General features: G+C 39.7%; 1 protein-coding gene and 1 long non-coding RNA gene across 4 annotated transcripts; one reads left to right on the top strand and one right to left on the bottom strand.

Moving 5' to 3' along the window:
* Positions 1–270: 270 nt before the first annotated feature.
* On the top strand, positions 271–15,504 carry LOC146510138 (RING finger protein 145-like). Of its 2 annotated transcripts, XM_085175165.1 has the most exons (12): positions 272–462; positions 4,138–4,389; positions 5,564–5,672; positions 5,845–5,936; positions 8,058–8,293; positions 8,416–8,591; positions 9,210–9,350; positions 9,681–9,863; positions 10,206–10,353; positions 10,503–10,625; positions 10,749–10,982; positions 11,078–15,504. In XM_085175165.1, exons 2-12 carry the CDS (start codon positions 4,206–4,208, stop codon positions 11,783–11,785), a joined length of 2,334 nt encoding a protein of 777 aa, XP_085031291.1. In that variant the 5' UTR covers positions 272–462; positions 4,138–4,205; the 3' UTR covers positions 11,786–15,504. The 2 variants fall into 2 exon arrangements, with proteins under 2 accessions (XP_085031290.1, XP_085031291.1); XM_085175164.1 differs by having other exon boundaries at positions 271–462; positions 10,503–10,982.
* Positions 15,505–16,550: 1,046 nt separating this feature from the next.
* On the bottom strand, positions 16,551–18,975 carry LOC146510137 (uncharacterized). Of its 2 annotated transcripts, XR_014876502.1 has the most exons (4): positions 18,533–18,975; positions 17,699–17,907; positions 17,355–17,535; positions 16,668–16,986 (listed from the first exon to the last, which is right to left on the bottom strand). It is a non-coding gene; the product is annotated as an uncharacterized LOC146510137 (long non-coding RNA). The 2 variants fall into 2 exon arrangements; XR_014876501.1 differs by lacking the exon at positions 18,533–18,975 and having other exon boundaries at positions 16,551–16,986; positions 17,699–18,526.
* Positions 18,976–19,421: the final 446 nt, after the last annotated feature.

Below are 19,421 nucleotides of genomic sequence, written 5' to 3'. Positions count from 1 at the left end.
AGCCTTGTGTGTTTTTAAAGTGCTATATAAATAAACGATGATGATGATGAAATATTTTAGGCGTTTGTTAATATACTATGATGACTTATTTCTGTAATGTTTCATTCTCCTCCCAAATTTATTTTTTACCATTAATTGAGTGACAAAAAAATCACACATCCTAATTCCACTTTATAACAGTCTTTGACAATATGTTGTGAATAAAAAGCTTTGTCAGGTTAAAAAAATATAACCTGTTCTTTCTGTACGGGACAGTAACATTGCGCATGCTCGGTACATCTTGCTTGGTAACTTGGATAATGGCCGCTAGATAAGATGAGCGGATGGGCCGCGTCGTTTCAGCGTGAAGTGCTCACTCCGGGAGGACCGTTAACTCGGGCGGTGGCGAGTTAAAATGGTCGATATCCGACCCGTAAGGCATCCAGAAACAGTTGTACATTGTGCGAACATCGTCCTTCAAACGTAAGTTCTTATTTTTTTAAAGAAATTTGTCTACGTGCCATAACTGGTTGCTAGCCGAGTGTCCCAGTCTGCTACATTTGGGCTTACTTGCTTAGGGGAGCAGGTTATGGTAATCCTCAAGCGTTATAAGCTAGAACATTTTATGTGAATATGTGCGAAGGCTAGCGCCTTAATTTGTAAGGTCAAAAGCAAGCTGATTCGTTCGGAGTGTTTTATTTCCTGCTGTGTTAAACATAAGCTAGGTTGTTGTTGTTAGTAGTTCCTCGGCTCGGTGACAGTGATGCTAGCTGAAAGCGTTAGCTTGATGCAGCTCATCACACAGCGCACGTACGCTGTCATAGCTCGCTATTTCTATCACTTTTACATCCACCAAACTGCGTGGAAACCGTAGGCATGCATTGGCATGTCTGTTATAAGTATTCGTGGACGATACAGACCAGTATAGCAAGCAAAATATTGCCGTATTTGCGGCGTAATTGCGAGAATTTTTTTTCCGTCGAGACAGAGGGGTTACTAGAGTTCATGGCGTAGCACAGTCGTTGCAGCATTCACTCATCCATAACGTTTTCATTGCCGGTGCTTCAGTTAAACTAGTAAATGGTATGCAGCCATTAGACCAAATACACCACAATATACCCTACAGCTGTCAAAGGATTATAACGGATAAAAAATAATTGGTAGACGGCCTTGTTATATAAGTTCAGATTCTGCAAAGTGATGTCTGTCTGGGCAGTGATAGTCGTGGTAAATTTAAAGTTATGTAAGTTAACGGGATCCTGCTACGGGATGCTGGGATAAGAGATGGAAACACTGCTGTTGGCAACTCAAGAAGGAAAAGAAATGTAAGAGCTTTGTTTAAATGGAGTGGATTGAAACTTTGTAGATTCGTGACGTTTCTTTTTTAAAAACTAGCACTCACGGTGAAATGTTCCTCTAAAACTTCACGCAGGTATTAAAGGGCACTTAAACGAAGGGGTTGTAAGCAGCTAATTTTTGTGTGCAGGAGCTATGTTGTTTGGAAAAGGGCAGGAAAAAAGAGGGCAACATGTTGCTCTGTGGAATTCATTTTTGTGAGGCTTTGAATTTCCTTAAGCTCCAGCGCTTCTGGGTGAGAGCCTGGTTAACAATTGCTGATTTGTTGGAGAGCCTCGAGTTTTCCAAACATGCTCAGATTGCCTTGGAGTAATCCATGATCACTGTGAGAGGTTTCATCACTTTGAGGTTAATACGTTAGAAATAATATATTAAGTTGCATTGATTACATTTGGTGTGTTTGCTTTGCATCATGCAGTAGTGGCAGTGATGGGATTTAGTAGGTGGAAGGAAACAAAACTGAAATGCAATCTTTAAACAAATCTTTTTATGTTTTACTAACTTCAACATTTGTGTAAGAGATGTTTTATGCCATTTTTTTAATAGCATTTTATAACTTTGAGGTCAGTCGTTGAAATGGTTGAAAACCTGTACATATTCAAGAATTTTCCTACATTGAACAACCTTTAGCACCCACCAAATCATCAGAAAATGCAGTCAAACTAATTTTAATCTGTTCTGTTAATGCAGGTGCCATTTACTCAAGCATATAAAACATTTTGTTTATCAAATAAGTAGGAAAATCCAGAGATAGGGTAACTGACTGTATGCTAACCGATCATGCTTATATGACTAGTTGTCCACCAAAAGCCCATTTTAAGCCAGGATAACACTGATATTGGCTAGTGTATGTATAGAACCATAGATGCGAGTTAAAATGTTTTTTTTTTCTTTCTTTAATCCCATCCATTAGATTTTCCATCAGGATCTGTGTTGATATAATAAGTCAACATATTCTTTCTTTATATATTTCATGTTTTGTAAACTATTTTGACTTGTAGAAATTGTATTTTGTATGTGTTTATATCCGCCACCGCATTGCTCACCCCCAGATAGTGTTAATAAAGGTGTAAGTAAACCAGGAAATTATTTTGGCAAAGAGAGAAGAAGTGTAACCATTCTGTCAGCGCAACAGAACAGTATGTGTGCTTTTTTAAAATGTGAACTGCAGATTTTGCAAGTATGCCTCTTATGCCATTTGTCAGACTTGACCTTTTGAGTTGCACCTGCATTAAAACATCTGAATGTGTTACCATATGCTGTACTTTCACAGTTTCCCATGGTGGATTCTGTGCTGTTGGTGATTGTGTGGTAGCAAATAGAAAGACCTGGACAGATTTACATGTCTAGGTTGATTATTGACCCACCGATTTGACTATGCAAATTACAGTTGTAGATGAAGCTGTTTTTAGCTGGGTCAACCGTGCAATGTTTCTTTGGAATCTTGGTAATAATAACCTATTCAAGACTAGCTGTTGTTCCCAGGATCAAGTTTCCGGCATTCCTGTATGGGTGGATGACGGTAAACAAAGTGAATTGTGGCTGACAGTAGTGCTTTCTGCCTGGACCTATAAAAATACTGTTAGCAGCATTTTGAGAATTTCTTGTTGGTTATTATTGCAACAGCCTTCTTAAAATCATGTCAAAATTATCTGGGTTTCAACACCAACTCCTACAGAAGAGTACATTGGAGTTCTTATGTACACAGCATCACTTGATTGGCTTTAGTTAAAATGGTGAGAAAATGCTCAATGTTTCCCAGCTGTATGCCACTTAATGTTAGTGCTGTGCTTGAATAAATAAGTACATATTTAGGCATGGGCAAAAGAAGTAGTGAATTAAACTAATAATCTGCAATTTATTGATATAAATCAACAGTTAACTGTTGTTCCTGAGCTGTTATGACACCACAACCACTAACCGAAAGATGTGGCATATGGCAGCAACCATCTTGATCTCTGTGACAGGAAGTTGTAAACGAGCAAGGTAAAAAGTAAGACATGACACTAACCAGTGTGGTTCTGCAGTACTTTGATTTAGAAAATGAGGGGCTGTATGTAGGTTTCAGGGTAAAGTGATAATTACTGGAAGTAGTGGGTAACCATATTTGGCATAGGTTTGTGTGTTGTGGATGGTGCCAATTCTTATATTCTGTTCTGACTAGTGAATCAGTTACCTTAGTTATTCTGTTATGCTGTTGTGGCAAAGGGGTTTCCTTCATTTAGAAAAAAATAAAATATGCCCACCAAAGATGTTTTGGGATTCTACCAAAGCAAAATACCAAGATAGCAAAGTAGACTTTCTAGTTTCTGTTGTATTTGTTTATAAAATAGCCAAAAACTTCCTTTAAGTAAGGTAACTGCAATTCTTTGCCTCTGGACCCATTGTACTTTAGTCAATAGTCTCCTTGAAAGTCCTGTTTGCATCAGGAAAAAAACAAAACACTGTCAGTATGCTAGCCTTTAGAAACTTTAAAATGATTTACGGTCATGTTAGTAACTTATTATAAAAATTTGTGGTAATAATGTAACAATTGTTGAGTTTTACCTTTACGTTTAGACCACAAATGAATGAGACAGTTTTGTGATTGACCCCTTGAGTCTTTCGTCTTTTCTTCTGTCTTTTCTTCCTCTGTAGCTCACAGCTTTTCCTTTGACCTTTATAATAACTGAATTTATATTTTGTTGCCTTTGTTTTGGCTTTCATCTCTCCTTCTGTTTTCCTACTCTCACCTCCTATAACTACTTCATATTAAGACTCCATCTTCCTTTTTTTATTTGCATTTTCTCTCTTTTGCTACAGACCACCCACTATTAACATCACGTCTTAGTGGTCAGTTCTGCCTTCGGATCAGAGCTTAAACTGAAACCATGGCAGTGAAGGACCGCGTAGAGGCTGTGCTCAATGTGGGTCTGCGTGTTCCCAGCATCATGCTGTTGGATGTCCTGTACCGCTGGGATGTCAGCTCCTTCTTCCAGAAGATCCAGCGCTCCAGCCTTTCCAATAACCCCCTTTTTCAGTACAAGTACCTGGCCCTCTACCTGCACTACGTAGGTCAGTGCCACCTTTCCTGTATTAAAACTTAAGAAAATGTTTGGTGTAACTGAGACACTTTGTTTAAATGCTTTGCACTGTCTGTACCACATTAAAGAGTTCCTCATTTGAAAACATCATGTGTACTTCCCTGTAGTCAGGTTATCATGACCTGCACTGAAACAGTGTTATATGCCATGCATTACTGTTTTACCTCTGTTGGTTGAAAGTGCGTGATTTCTTTTTCCATTCAGAAACTCACGTGTGGTGTTAGTCAGTAAGCCACAAGGCTCAGCTCTGTAGTGATTGAGAGGGATTATTTGACAGTGTGGCAATCGTGGCTCAAGAATTGGGAGTTTGCCTTGTAATCGGAAGGTTGCCGGTTCGAGCCCCGGCTTGGACGGTCTCTGTCATTGTGTCCTTGGGCAAGACACTTCACCCGTTGCCTACTGGTGGTGGTCAGAGGGCCCGGTGGCGCCAGTGGCCAACAGCCTTGCCTCTGTCAGTGCGCCCCAGGGCGGCTGTGGCTACAATGTAGCTTGCCATCACCAGTGTGTGAATGGGTGGATGACTGAACGTGTAAAGTGCTTTGGGGTCCTTAGGGACTAGTAAAGCGCTATACAAAGGTATAGCTCAGAAACTCAGAAAACCAGTACTCAAACACAAAGTTCTTAATTCAGTTTTGAATTACAAAATGTCTTTGCAGCACAAGTGGTTAGCCAGATACATTTACAGTGACACAGAAACACTGAAAGTAACATAAATGAAATAGCTAGGCCTCGTTCTATTTTGTAATTTAACCTAGCTGAAATAAAGCAATTGTTGAGTTTTCTTTGTGTTTTGGCTGTGTGAGCTCTCAAACTTGGCTGCAGTTGGTTAATGAGCCAATAGGCTTGGTATGTGCTGATGAGAACTGTGGGTGGAAAGAAAGAAGGGAGAACAGGGCAGTAAAAATAAATTTGGCTTTGCACTGAAGTGCTTTTAGACACGGTTTTAGGTAGTAGGCTATTGTATGGTAAGGCTTTCTGCAGTTTGTCAAAAATAACTTCCCCCCCCCCCAACTATGTCATAAACATCTGTCATACGCTTTATTTATGTGTTTTAAAATGCACTCTGGTCTGCAAACAGGAAGACGGATGCCTTTCAGAATGCATGACTTTCTTGTATTTCTTTTATATTTATGGATACTTCACAGGTTACATCTTGAGCTTGGTGCTTCTGACTCTGCCTCGTCAGCACCTGGTTAAACTTTACCTGTATGTTCTTACGGCCCTGCTGCTGTTTGCTGGTCACCAAGTGTCAAGGTAAACATTCACGGAAACTCAAATCTACCAGAATAGCTAACAAGATGCCACAACTCCTCTTTTAAATACTGATGTGTGTATGTATGACAGTTTTCCTCTTGTTAATTCATGTGAAGGACTGGACATTGTGAGAATTTCCTCTGTATTGATTGTTTTAGTTTTTCTCTGTCAGGGATTATGTTCGCAGTGAACTGGATTCTGGTTATGAAGGCCCTGTCTACCTGGAACCTCTCTCCATGAACAGATTCACCACTGCACTCATAGGTATAATTGTTCAACATTCATATTATTGAAGAATGTGAATGATGAGGTACCAATGTATTGCACATAGATACTAGTGGTGCAACGGATCAAAAATCTCATGGCTTTAAGTCATGGATCGGATCAATTTTTGGATCAGCAAAAATGTAACATTTACTTATTTACTTATTGAAGTATTTTTTTGCCTGTTGAAAACATTCAACTCAAGACTCATCCCACGCAATTATTAAAAAAAAAAAAAAATTTATGGTACAATATAGGGCAGTACAGTCTTTGTATCTACCACTCAATTCAATTCAATTCAATTTTATTTATAAAGCGTACAACAGTCGCCTCAAGGTGCTTTATATTGTAAGTTAGACCCTACAATAATACATACCCCTCATTATATCGCACTCTGCTGTGATATAATGAGCTGTCACGGTCACGTAGCTTTCCGTTGCCCTGGAGGTCCACCCATTTGTAGTAGTTAGGGCAACAGAAGATGCCTGGGACAGTTCAGCCATAACTTAAATCTTTTCCTGCTCATACATGCTTGGAATGATCTTGCCACTAAAGGGGACGCGAACGGGATATCATAGCATGGCTCAAGCACGTTCATCATAGTTTAAACCCCTTATTTTGCACAACGGAATACGGCCTCCCATCTGCAGCTAAATACCCCAATAGCTTTTGTAATAGCTTTTCGGACTGGGCAGCAAAGGACTGTTTAAATACCACAAACTCCTCTGCTCCTCCACGTGGACCGCTAGCGCTGGACATAACTATCGCTTGACAGACCCACCATGCGTACCATACACATACTTATTTTTTTCTTCTTTTTCGAATCTTTGGATCACGTGCGTGCCGAACTGTGGAATGGGATCGGTTCAGATTACGGATCAACCGTGATCCGTTGCACCACTAATAGATACAGACCCCTAGACCCACTTGGACAGCAGAAAGAGATTTATTTATTTAAATTTGACTTGTTCCTTCTTTTTAATGGCTGCACATACTGCTGTACAAAGTATAGGAACATTAATTCTATAGATTGGCACCTCGTAGCACTGCAGTACAACCAGCAAGACTAAAGCTCAGAATTCATATGCTCTAACCAAATGGCTAAACTGAATGGGCATAGTATTCAGAGCATATGACGAGTAGGATGCATCTTTTGCCATGGGTCTGTGTGAATTTCATCTAAAAGAAAACAGTCTTCATTTCGGGATTGTGTTTTTAGACCCTGCATGGGGCAGTAAGTTGAGATTTTCATTGAATTTGTGTAACCTGGGTCAGTAAACATTCATGGACTATAGTCGACTGTGCAAAGTTGCTAAGAAGATGCATACAGGTACTGGCAAAAGAAAAGCAGACACTTGAGTCTTTTCCTTAAGACATTTTTGTGTAACAGGAATGAGCACACCTTGTTTTTGTCTTTTTAACAGAAAAAGTGGAAATAAAATACTTGGCTGCACATATGTACATATTTAGCATTGCTCTCATGTCCATGTGAGCACTTTCATTAATTATATGAATACCTAATGCCACGGCATCCACATTAATGGGATTATGAAGTGACCAAATTTGTACCAATTCCAGAATTAAGAAGTGCTCACATACGTATGTGCTTCAGTCTTCCTCTGGGTGGGAAAACAAAAAGAACAGCCTCTTGTAGTTTTTCATTATGTCTGTTGCTGCTATGCTTAATTATGTAAAAATGATTATTTTCTAAATAGAAAATGCTGTAGAGTCTGTGTTTTTAGGACCTAGTTTCAACTTACTAGAGAGTATAGATGGAGTCTCCTGTCCTATAAATAGACCGCAGAGTGCTGCTTTTACTGCGTAGTGAAAGCCTGAGAAAGCAAAAATAAGATGAGTACAGTGACAAAAATATGCTACTGTAAGGAGCAATGTGAGATTAAAGCATCTTCTCTTCTCTTTTAAATGTTTGTTGCTTTTTGGTGTTTGACACATTTTCACCACTCTAGGAGAGCTATAATTATTCTGATAAATTTTCTTTTAATTGTCAGTTACACGAAAATGATAAGTACCACATCACAAAAACCGTTTTAAAATCAGAGTGATAATAGTGTCTTTAGTCATTTATTCAACTTTGTTTTATATATGTGTGTCTTCTTTCAGGTCAGCTGGTGGTTTGTACACTTTGTTCCTGTGTGATGCAAACCAAGAGGATTTGGCTGTTCTCTGCTCACCTCCTCCCTCTAGTGGCTAGACTGTGTCTGGTCCCACTCGAGACCATCGTCTTCATCAATAAGTTCTCAATGATCTTCACAGGCCTGGAGGTCATTTACTTCCTGGCGTCTAACTTGCTGGTACCATATAACCTGGCCAAGACTGCCTACAGAGAGCTGGCTCAGGTATTTATTGTGGGCTGATGTTGCAAGCTTTTCAGTTTCTGTGACAGGATTTCAGTTCTGAGATATTTTCCTGTAGATGGTATCAAAGGTATTCTTTATTTCGGTCTTTTTCTGTCCTGCAGGTGGTAGAAGTGTACGGGCTTCTTGCTTTGGGAATGTCCCTGTGGAACCAGCTGGTCCTTCCAGTTCTCTTCATGTGTTTTTGGCTCGTGCTGTTTGCTCTGCAGATATACTCCTACTTCAGCACAAGAGACCAGCCTACCTCCAGAGAGAGGCTGCTTTTCCTTTTTCTTACAAGGTAAGACCATAAATCAGGCTTCAAGACACTTTACATTTTACGTCACTGACCCTTTAGAAGGTGTTCATCTATTTAGTGCCTTGTATCATTGAAGGGCAGGTATGTCTGTGAAGGTTCTCAGTCATCCAGGTCATCGTAGTCAAAGGAGCTTGCAAAGAAAAGCGTCTGAAAAGCGTCCAGTAACCATCCAGACGCTTTTCTTTGCAAGCTCCTTTGACTGAGGGGCAGGTAGTGTGTACAAAACATAAATCTAGTTTCGATGTACTAGATTTTATTTAGAAAATCTAATTATATAAATGTATAGCATCATATAAATTACAGAGACATTAGATTGCAAAGCAAGTCAGTCTGCAGAATTTGAGTAAAGCAAGTTTTTAGATTTTGAGATAATTTTGCAGAAATGTGTCAAGAGGAAATTCTAAAAGATGTGTTAGATCCATTTGTCACAGTGCTAAATAACCCATGTTTTGCACTGGTGGACAGAATTAAGTTAAAGCAGACGACTGAGATACTCATCAGAACTTTAAGGACGTGATCTAAATATTTAAAATTGTTTAGAAAGTTGTTGTTGTTGTTTTTTGTCATGTTCTCTAAGTAATTTGCTCCTCCTTTCTCCAGTATCGCAGAATGCTGTAGTACACCGTACTCTCTGCTGGGTCTGGTTTTCACAGTTTCTTTCATTGCGCTGGGCGTTCTCACACTGTGCAAGTTCTACCTGCAGGGCTACAGAGCCTTCATGAATGACAACACCATGCACAGGTCAGCAAGGTTTTTATTTTCTTCATGTCTTCTGGTATGTTTCTTTTAATTAGTTTAGTCTGTTTTAGCCTCTCTGTCCCAGTAACCATCATGACCGGAGGCAATATGTTTTCTGACTGTTTATCCCATTCGTGTGGAAACACAGATATCTGGAACTATTCTTTAAGGATGTCTGCATTTCACACAACTGTCCAATAGGATAAAATAATTGACATTGTATACCCAAAAGTCAAGTCTGGATAAACGTGTATATGATCTCCAACTTGAGTGCAAAGCCAAGGAATATAATTGTGTGGTGTGTTAACTCTAATTTGTTTCCTCTCTGTGCAGGGGGATGACTGAAGGTATCACCTTGCTAATCCTTGCGGTCCAAACTGGCCTCATTGAGCTGCAGGTCATCCACAGAGCCTTCCTCCTCTCTATCATCCTCTTTATTGTTGTTGCTTCCATCCTGCAGTCCATGCTGGAGATAGCAGATCCTATAGTCCTAGCCCTGGGAGCATCTAGAGACAAGTAAGAGAATATACCAAAGACTTTTTTTATGTGTTTATTTTTAAGAAAACTCTGTGTCCCACTGTTTGTTTTATTTTGTACTGATCATAAACAACTATTAATAACTATGGGCAGTTAGTTAATTATCACAGTATTCATTACCTATGGTCATCAGTACAACTCATGCTAACATCATAAATTAAGTAACACTACAGTGTACAGTCCTTCTTTCTTCATTCCTACCTAAACAGGCAGTTAGTCTTTTTGACATCAATAAATGTAATCTGACTCAATGTGTGTATGCAAAGCCTGCTATCAACCTGACTGCTTTCTCATATGCCCGTTTTGCTGCCTGTCCCGTAGGAGTTTGTGGAAGCACTTCCGTGCAGTTTCTCTCTGTCTCTTCCTGCTGATCTTTCCAGCGTACATGGCTTATATGATCTGCCAGTTCTTCCACATGGACTTCTGGCTTCTCATCATCATCTCCTCCTCAATCCTTACCTCTCTCCAGGTAACACACAACCGCATCGCAGTGTGCAAAAACATTTAATTAAATAGTTTAAACTTGCTCTACCCAAACAGTTGAGCCTAATACTAATTAAACATTTATATTTGCTTGTTTTTTAATTCCATAATAACTCTGAAACACTGTACCGCCAGGTCCTTGGCACTCTGTTGATCTATGTTCTCTTCATGGTGGAGGAGTTTCGTAAAGCTCCAGTGGAGAACATGGATGAAGTCATATATTGTGTAAATGGGACCTACAGATTGCTGGAGTTTCTGGTATGTCACACACACATACACCAACTCTTTGCTAAGTTCTGCCTTCTGACTGTAAACAGACACTGTCATCTAATGCATCAGCACGGTCTCTGCCTTACTGTCAGTGATTTGTTCCCTCGCCAGGTTGCGGTGTGCGTGGTGTGCTATGGTGTATCAGAGACTGTATTTGGCGAGTGGAGTGTGATGGGAAGCACCATCATCTTGGTCCACTCGTACTATAATGTCTGGCTCAGAGCCCAGCTGGGCTGGCAGAGCTTCCTGCTCAGGAGAGATGCTGTAAACAAGATAAAAAGCCTCCCCACAGCTAGCAATACACAGCTGCAGCAGTATAATGACATCTGTGCTATCTGCTTCCAGGTATGAACTGTTTTATGTTTATATAAAGAGGATGCATGAGAGAGTTAATCTGGGGCTTTAAAAGGTAGGCTAATGTGAAATTTGATTTGTTCCAGGACATGACCAGTGCTGTGATCACTCCGTGCAGTCATTTCTTCCACGCTGGCTGTCTGAAGAAATGGCTGTATGTCCAGGAAACGTGCCCTCTCTGTCATTCACAACTCAAGAGCCAATCACCAACTAATGGCGGAGCTACCCAAGATACACCTGCAGCCAATCAGAACCCTGCAGGACAGGAAGAAGCCCCAGGCAACAAGCAGGAGGAGGACCACAGCACTCTACCGAATGATAGGAAAGAGGAAGCGTCAGTAGAGCAGGAGGGAGATAATGAAACTACCACATCAGCTGGGGAAGCCTCCTCTTCCACCTCCCCCACTGGCATGCAGTCTGCTCACATCGTCAAACCTCCATTATCATCTTCCTCTTGTTCTTCTTCTCCTCTTGCAACTGATTCTGTGCCGCATCAGTCCCCTGCAGATCACCCTTCTGCATCTTCTTTCTCTACCTCTTGCACATCAGACACAGCTGACGCTCCTGCATCTCTCTGCCATTCTGTCTCCACCTTTCACCAACCAACGTCACAGGTATTGACCCAAGCAGAGGCGAACCCTGCTGAACCCGAATCCCTCCCTCAGCTAAAATCAGTCTCCCTTGTGGACAGCCAGGAAAACTCTACTGGTCCATCATCACAATCTAGCCCACCAACTCCCCTTTCAGTGGAACCTCCTCCTCGTCCTCCACCCCCTCCTCCATTCAACCCCTGAGCTCCATTTTAACACACACACAACATACATGCATGCATGCATATATAATCACACAATCTAAATAATCCCCTATTGTACTTGTCCAACTGTTTGCTGTTGGCTCTCCCATCATGTCCAACTCCTTCATATCCATATTATGTTTCAAAAGATCTAAAACAATCTCTAAGCAGAAATTCATCACTCTGTATTTAAAAAAAAGGAGAAGACAATGATTGCAGCTTTATAAAATGTTAGTACTTGGAGCAGTGAAAGGTTTCCCATGATAGGTGTAACCCATGCCAGCAGTGATATCATCACAGGTGCAGTTGTTTTCCACATGTTCTTTCACAGGGATTCAAATTTAATACAAAACCCAGGATGCAGTAATCTCATCTCAGAATGAATTGGGAGTTTTACACCATGTCCAGAAAATGTGAAAATCTGATTTCCATCACGGCCTTTTTCTTTTTTTCCCCCTACAATCATGCTTTTACCCCTTACCTTTTGATGCCCGACATTTAGGGCGATGGTTGCTCCTGCCTTTGTTTGTACAGCTTGAACTTTCACTGCTGTACATTTCATAGTGTTTGGGTGCCACGATTTATCGAAAAATTGATCAGACTATCGATTACTGATGGTTGCATTTTATACCGTGACAAAGTCTTAACATTTCATAACGTCTAGAAATTCTCCACATTTTTTTTTTTCTTCACTGCTGGGTGTCAGTAGTGTTGTGATTTGGTGAATACTGAGCGTTAGCAGACTGAATGTTGTTTATTGAGGTCACCGCATGACCTAAAGCCTGGTGCTAAGCAGAGGACACATGGTATGGTCTAGCTGAGGGGTGCAGTGTGAACTCTTGGTTCACATTGAATATATTACATGTGTCAAGCTTTTGCTTTTATACTACTTCAATATCTGATTCAGACTTGTTTGGCTGGTCCCAGCAAAAAAACAGTTCTATTCCTCATCGCCAAACTTTTGTATTACTGTTAAAGCAACTTTATTTTTAAGGTCATTTTTACATTACTGCTTTATTGGATACCACACGCTGCAAATGGACTAAGGGGAAGATGGAGAGACGAGGTATAAATTAGTCCACAGAGTTGATAAGGAGTTTGGATTTTGCCCTCATTAGCTCTATTTTATGGTTCTCACTCGCGCTTACCGTTTTAAGCTTAGCTCACTAACAGATCAACCAATCATTCACATTGTTGATCGCTGATGGCAGGAGCCAATCAGCTCCTTTCATCCAGTTACATTAGAGACCCTGTATTTTCTAAGACATTAGGGTTTTCCTGCTCGTCAGTCAGTTTACTCCATAAATTGTTGATACCAGCAAATTGAGCCATAGCTTCTTTTTTCTTCTTCTTTTTTTCACAAAAACACACTCTTTCTTTTGCACGGCGAGGAAGAAATATGCTTTGAAATGAGTGTGAAAGACTGAAAACTTGAGGATGGCAAGTCCTGATGCACGCTTATATGTAGACCTTGCTGCCACTCTGACCACAGAATTTGTTTGTCCCCAATGTGCTATAACCTTGCTACCAATGTTTTTTTTCTACCTTTTTTTTCTTTTGGGGTTATATTTGCACTAATGTCATTTTTTACTAGCAATGCTCCAAAGCTGTTCTGTGGATGTCGGCAACCAAATACCCTCTGATGTCTGTGTACGAGGAAACGGCCCAATCTGTTTGTGTGTAATGTACATAAATGTTGCTCTGTACGGAATCTATATTAAACCACAGGAGTGTTGAGATATATATATATATATATATATATATATATATATATATATATATATATATATATATATATATATATATATATATATATATATATATATATATATATATATATATATATATGAGACGAGGGCTTGGTTTCTCCAAAGTTTCCTTTCTTTGTTTCTTCACGTGCCTGAGAGCAAAGTGAATTTTTGGATAAGAAGCTGCTGGGAAATCAAGCCTTTGATCTTTGAGACCAGTCAGTGTTGCTGCTTCTCCAGTCTATATGATGCATCTTTTAAGCTGGTGTGATCACTCTGGTGCCCTCTACTGTTAGGAGTGGGATCAGCATGGTGCAGACGGACAGGAGACGCATTAATTAGCGCTCAGCAGTATTACTTACAAGCACTATTATTAAAGGTCTTATTAGTATGAATGACCATATTCTTGACATTAGGAAGCGTGGGCTGCAGGGTTGAGAATGAATACACGATCAGTGTAGGATCAAACCTGACCAACGCTGTTTTGACTTTTTGTGTTAATTTTTTTAAAGAGATGAAATGTAGAGTTTGATGTATTTTGCACATGTTCTTCTGAAAGGTGAACCTAAGGACTTTTCTGTACACAACTTATTTTATTACCAACACCATTCCTTCAACGTTGATTTTTTTTTTAAAAACTTAAATACAGCACTTGAAAAGGTTATAATGAATTGAGCTGTTTAAAACACACACTTGGTTTTTGCCATGACGCATTTCCACTGCGTCCTGCATTGAGATCACCTGTAAGATGAAATGTGACGTGACGCCCCACGAGGGCGATAACAGTCAGTGGCAGCTGTATGTGAATTTTGCATTTCAGTATTAAATGATGACTATGAGATGCTTGTCAGCTGTTGATTCCTCAAGTATTTGCTCGGTTATTACTCCACGTTGGAGAAGTTGCAGTTTCTCTCTTCAGGCTACGAACTGTGGCTTCATTTTTTCATACTGTCTGGCACAGTTTGACATCAGATTATTAGCACGTAATAAGCACAGTGTTGTGCTCAATATTCATCTGATTAATATAAAGTACATGCAGACAGTGAAGCTTTAAAAAAAATGCAATCTTTAATGCATTATTTACATCCTGTGATTTGTGTTTTTCTTTCTACATTTTTTTCTGAATTGACTTAAAATACGCATCAGTGACTGTGGTAATGTGCCAACAAATGTCTTAGCCATCACTGGTGCTCCTCACACTGAGCAGGATTCATTTTACAGTTAAGCTCCTCTAAGGGGCCGTAATGCCTTTTGAGATTGTAAAGTCACACATACATACAAGTACAATAAGTTAACCTGAATATCTTTTTTTATTTTTATTATTATTATTATTATTATTATTATTAATCTTTATTTTTTTTTAGTTGCTCCTAATTGGCTTGCTCTACAATCATAATTTCAGGATGTATTTTGTCTACTTAACTAGTACTGCTGTTAGACTTTCATATTTGATGATCTTTACTGAATGTGACTAAAATCCCAGAGAGAGAAAACTATTTTTGACCAGTGTGACAGCAAAGTTAGCCTTGCATCTGATATCCAGATGTTTCACTGTTTCCACGATTCTTTGTAAAAAAATCATAATTTTTCGAGTGTGAGCAAATACAGAAATGGAATCTATAGCTGCCACGGAGTGAGAGCTCTGTAAAGACGTTTTACTGTATTTGCCGAATGCGTTCTTAAATCTGCTCTTCGATACTGTTGCCTCTGACTGACAGATGTGTAGAGATGAATTGTACTTGTGGGGCTGCTCTCCCCGACACTCCCTGCAGATTCTTGTTTAAGATGAATTGTTTTTGTCCATTGAGTTTATCCAAAAACAGCTTTAGGACCTGCTCTGTTTAATGTGGCTCTCAGTGCCATTTCTTTTCTGTTAAAATGCTTCATGTTGGTTTTTGGACTTTATGCCTGGCATTGCCTTGGTTATTTTACAAAAACTGAATGTCAAATAAAATGAACCATCCACTCTGAATGCTGTGACTGTTCTTACTAATACTTTGATTAAGTGTAAGGAAAATAACAAAATAAAGATCATTGTTTTGGAAAAGCGACTGAAAAGTGGGTGTGATACCACCTGCTGAAATTAAAATGAATAAAAATGAAATGCCACACAAATAATGTTAAGCAAATAATAATGGGTGTAGTCTGTAAGGTCAAAAGCAGTCGAAGAATGTATTACAAAAGCTGTAACAATCAGTTTCTTTGAAAAGTCTCATTTATATGTACATTTTGGAGACAATGCATCAGGTGACTGAGCCGTTGCGTCTGACTGTGAGGTACTGCAACAGCAGAGGGCAGCAATACTGTGGGAAACATGCTCCCCAAAAATGAAGCCAAAACATCTCTATCGCCGCCTAGTGTCTTGGCTGCAGTATAGGTCATAAAAAAAAACCGCTCCTCTATATTAGCGGATGGGACTGGGGTCAGGCTAAAATTAGAAAAAAAAATCTCCTCAGATCATTTTATTTTCCAAAGATGCTTTCTTTCATTATCAGTAGTTCTCATCAGGCTGATTTATGTTCATTGGGTCTCCTTTCTTATAAGTTTGATTCTAATTAGTAACACAAAGCTGTTAAATTGGGGTGAAACGTCATCATGACAGCTTTGACTGGCAGCTGCAGTCTCGGAGAAACTTGCTTATCTCTGTTCGGGAAGGGCAGGAGCCAGACGCTGAGAGGAGGTCCAGCATTTACGTTACAAAATCACGACCAGCTGTGTCATAGTAACCCAGATAGCAAGGAAACATTGAAACAACGTGGAGTCAATATCAGGCGACGTCATTGAACCAACGTTGAAGTGTGACGTTGACCTAACGTCACTCTTGCACCCTTTTTTAATGTTGAAACAACGTCAGGTTTTGATGTTGAATCAATGTTGAAACCTGACATTGAAACAATGTCAGGTTCTGATATTGAAACACTGTTGAGCTATGGTGTTGATTTTCCACCTCTTTTGCACAGTTGCTTTTTATTAAAACAACAGTTAAATCATGACTGGAAATCTACCTTTCTTTATAAGTATTTTAACCAATACTAAACTACTGCATGTTTCCATCAATACTTAAACCACCTAAACACATAATTGTACTTATTCCTCAAATTGGACACCCTTTATAAAAAAAAACAACAACAAATGTCTCACAATGTATCATGTCAATATTAATATCCTAAAATAAGAAAGCATTGCATGTGATGTAACAGAGAAAAAAAATAAACAAAAAAAGGTCAATAGGCATGTTTCGTTTGCTAAATACTTTATTAAAAGACAGTTTCCTATTTACATTTATATGTTTCACAGAAGTTTGTAATTTTTTACTCTGGGATGGGGATGCATGATGTGCGTCCTGCACCACCCATACCCATACGATCTGGGGTGTATCGGAGCCATTTCTGCACTGCTTGTGCAAAGACAAACTCGGACATAGAGTGTGCCCCTAACTGCTGCGTCAGGCCATCTAGGAAAAAAATACACACACACACAAACAAAAAAAGTGAATTAGAGCACATGAATAAGCTCTTGTTAACTGTCTTCAGCGGGGAGAAAGTATGTAAACTCCTAGGCTGATAAACATGAAAGTCACCAGGCGTAAATCTGCAAACTGCCGCATTTGATTCCCAAAGAGCTATGAGCTGTGATAAGTGATAAGTCTTAGCATGGTGTGCTGTGTATCCTTTAAAACAAAATAAACATGGGGTCCTCGGGCTGTACAACTACAACCCGAGGACTAAACAAGCCAAAGACTCCATCTCCAGATTAACCGGACATGAAAGTCTTGTTATTAAGAAAGACAAAGTAATATAGCAAAAAAACTGTAAAACTTACCACCATATATGCATTTGCAGAGCGCTGTATCTTTAAATGCCATTTTTTGCTTTGTCTGGTCCTTGGTTTTTTTCCCTGCCCAGTTGAGTACCGAGGCCAGCTCATTTGTAATGGCATAAGCCATTACACGGCGGACTCGCACCTCCAGTGTGGTCCCTCCAATCAAGGCAAAGCGTCTCACCTATAGACACATTTTAAGAGATGGAATTAGCGTGTCTCATGTCTTAAATGTGTATGCAAGTGCTTGTGTGTTTAATCAACAGGCCGTTGTTATGTATTTAAATCACATCTGACAGCTATTACACTTTATAGTTACAAAGTGTACATAACCTTTATATACTTACCATTGCCTTATTTGCCTCTTATGATTGAAGAGCTGCCTCTGCATTGTTTAGCTCCTCAATGTTGTGCAAGGGCAAATCCAGAGGCAGTACCCCAGCATCTACCGATTCATTTCAGCAGGGATGGCGGATGGCTCTGACCTCCTCACGGAGTTCGTTAACAGCTGTCGTCAGGTCTGACAGCATAGCTAATATCTTTTGTGAGGTCGCATCTGTTTAAAAAAACAATTCCAGAAAGATTAATGGCTTAAGCAGTGAGAGGCGAAAAACTAATAAATAAATAATAAAACGCAGTTTACGTGTGGACAAAAGGTGCAAACGCAAGGTAGGTGAGCGTGCAACGTAAAGTTAGGTGAGCGTGCAACGTAAAGTTAGGTGAGCGTGCAACGTAAAGTTTGAATTGAGTGCGAATCGAAGCGGGTGCTCTCCAATCATTAAAAGTAACAAAGTCATTGAACACATTTATACAGTTACCTTTACGTTTATCAATCATATATCACAGATTTACAATTTTTTGTAGTACTATGCTAAAAAGCAACTACAGAGCGAAAGTCTGGGTCAAGCGCCGAGGCGACGGCAAGAACAAAGGAACCCTCGAAGCGTTAAAGCTAGCTTTGTAAGGGAATATAACGGAAAAGTATGAAACGAAAATGTTTTCTTTGTTGACTTTGTTCGCAGTGCAATTTATTTGTTGCCGGATTGTAAGATGAAAGTAGACACAATTTCGGGCTCCCACATTTTGTCCGAAACTTTACATTAACAAGTTTGTTTGTTTTTTACTGTTATTCAAATGCAACCGTGGAAATAACGAATAGAACAAAAGTAATTCATTCTTACCTTATATTAATCGTGGTGCAGGCCAGTGCAGTGCATGAACTGATGCCTTCTCCGGTCAATTCCGCTGAGAGTAAATCTAATGTCCCGCTCTACTGTACAAGACAATGGTTACCTGAAGGGATGTACCACTGTGAGAGGGGGGGCTATGGAATAGTCCAAGTGGTAGCAGCTTTAATTTCCCGCGAAACCATAAATCAATGGTTTTTCAACGTGATTGTTGTCACCTTGTCAACTATAAATAGATCAACAATCAACGATGACAGAACAACAGTGAATCAATGTTATTTCAATGTCAGTGTCAGGTTTCATCAGTATTTCAATGTTGTTTCAACATTGGTTTTGTGTTGACATTTCAAGCATGACGATTCTGATGGTTCAGATGGAAAATCAACATCTGTTCAATGTCTCCTTGCTATCTGGGAACAGCCTGAGGTGTTCTTGAGTAAAGTGGACTACCCCACAGACGGACCCGAAGCCCCGTGGCTTTTTTTTTTCGGTAAGTTAAATGTGTTTGTGTGGGTAAATACTGTCCTTAGCTAGGTCCTGAAATGTAGGCAGCTAAGCTGAGAAGCGGGCTCTTTGGGGAAACTTGTTTTGTAAAGTTGGTTTAGCTAAAGCGTCCAGGCGAATGAATTGACCATGACAAAAGAAATGATGAGAAAAGCAGTGGGTAGGTGTTTTGTCCAGTCACTGGTGCTAGGTAAGAGGATGTAATAAAGGCAAGGTAGCAGAGGTGAAAAAGGAGTGGTTATAAATAATTAGAGAAAGAGGTGTGCAGGGCAAAAAGCAGGTGTGAGTGTGTGAAATGTGTGAGTCAAAAAATGCGTGGTCTCCAGCTAATTTGGAAAGGCTGCTTGCACGATGTACAGCATGTGCACTTGAAATAGAA

The sequence above is a fragment of the Neolamprologus multifasciatus genome, chromosome 10 (assembly GCF_963576455.1).
Source record: "Neolamprologus multifasciatus chromosome 10, fNeoMul1.2, whole genome shotgun sequence".
Classification (NCBI taxonomy): domain Eukaryota; kingdom Metazoa; phylum Chordata; class Actinopteri; order Cichliformes; family Cichlidae; genus Neolamprologus; species Neolamprologus multifasciatus.
This window is presented reverse-complemented; position numbering and strand designations above follow the sequence as displayed.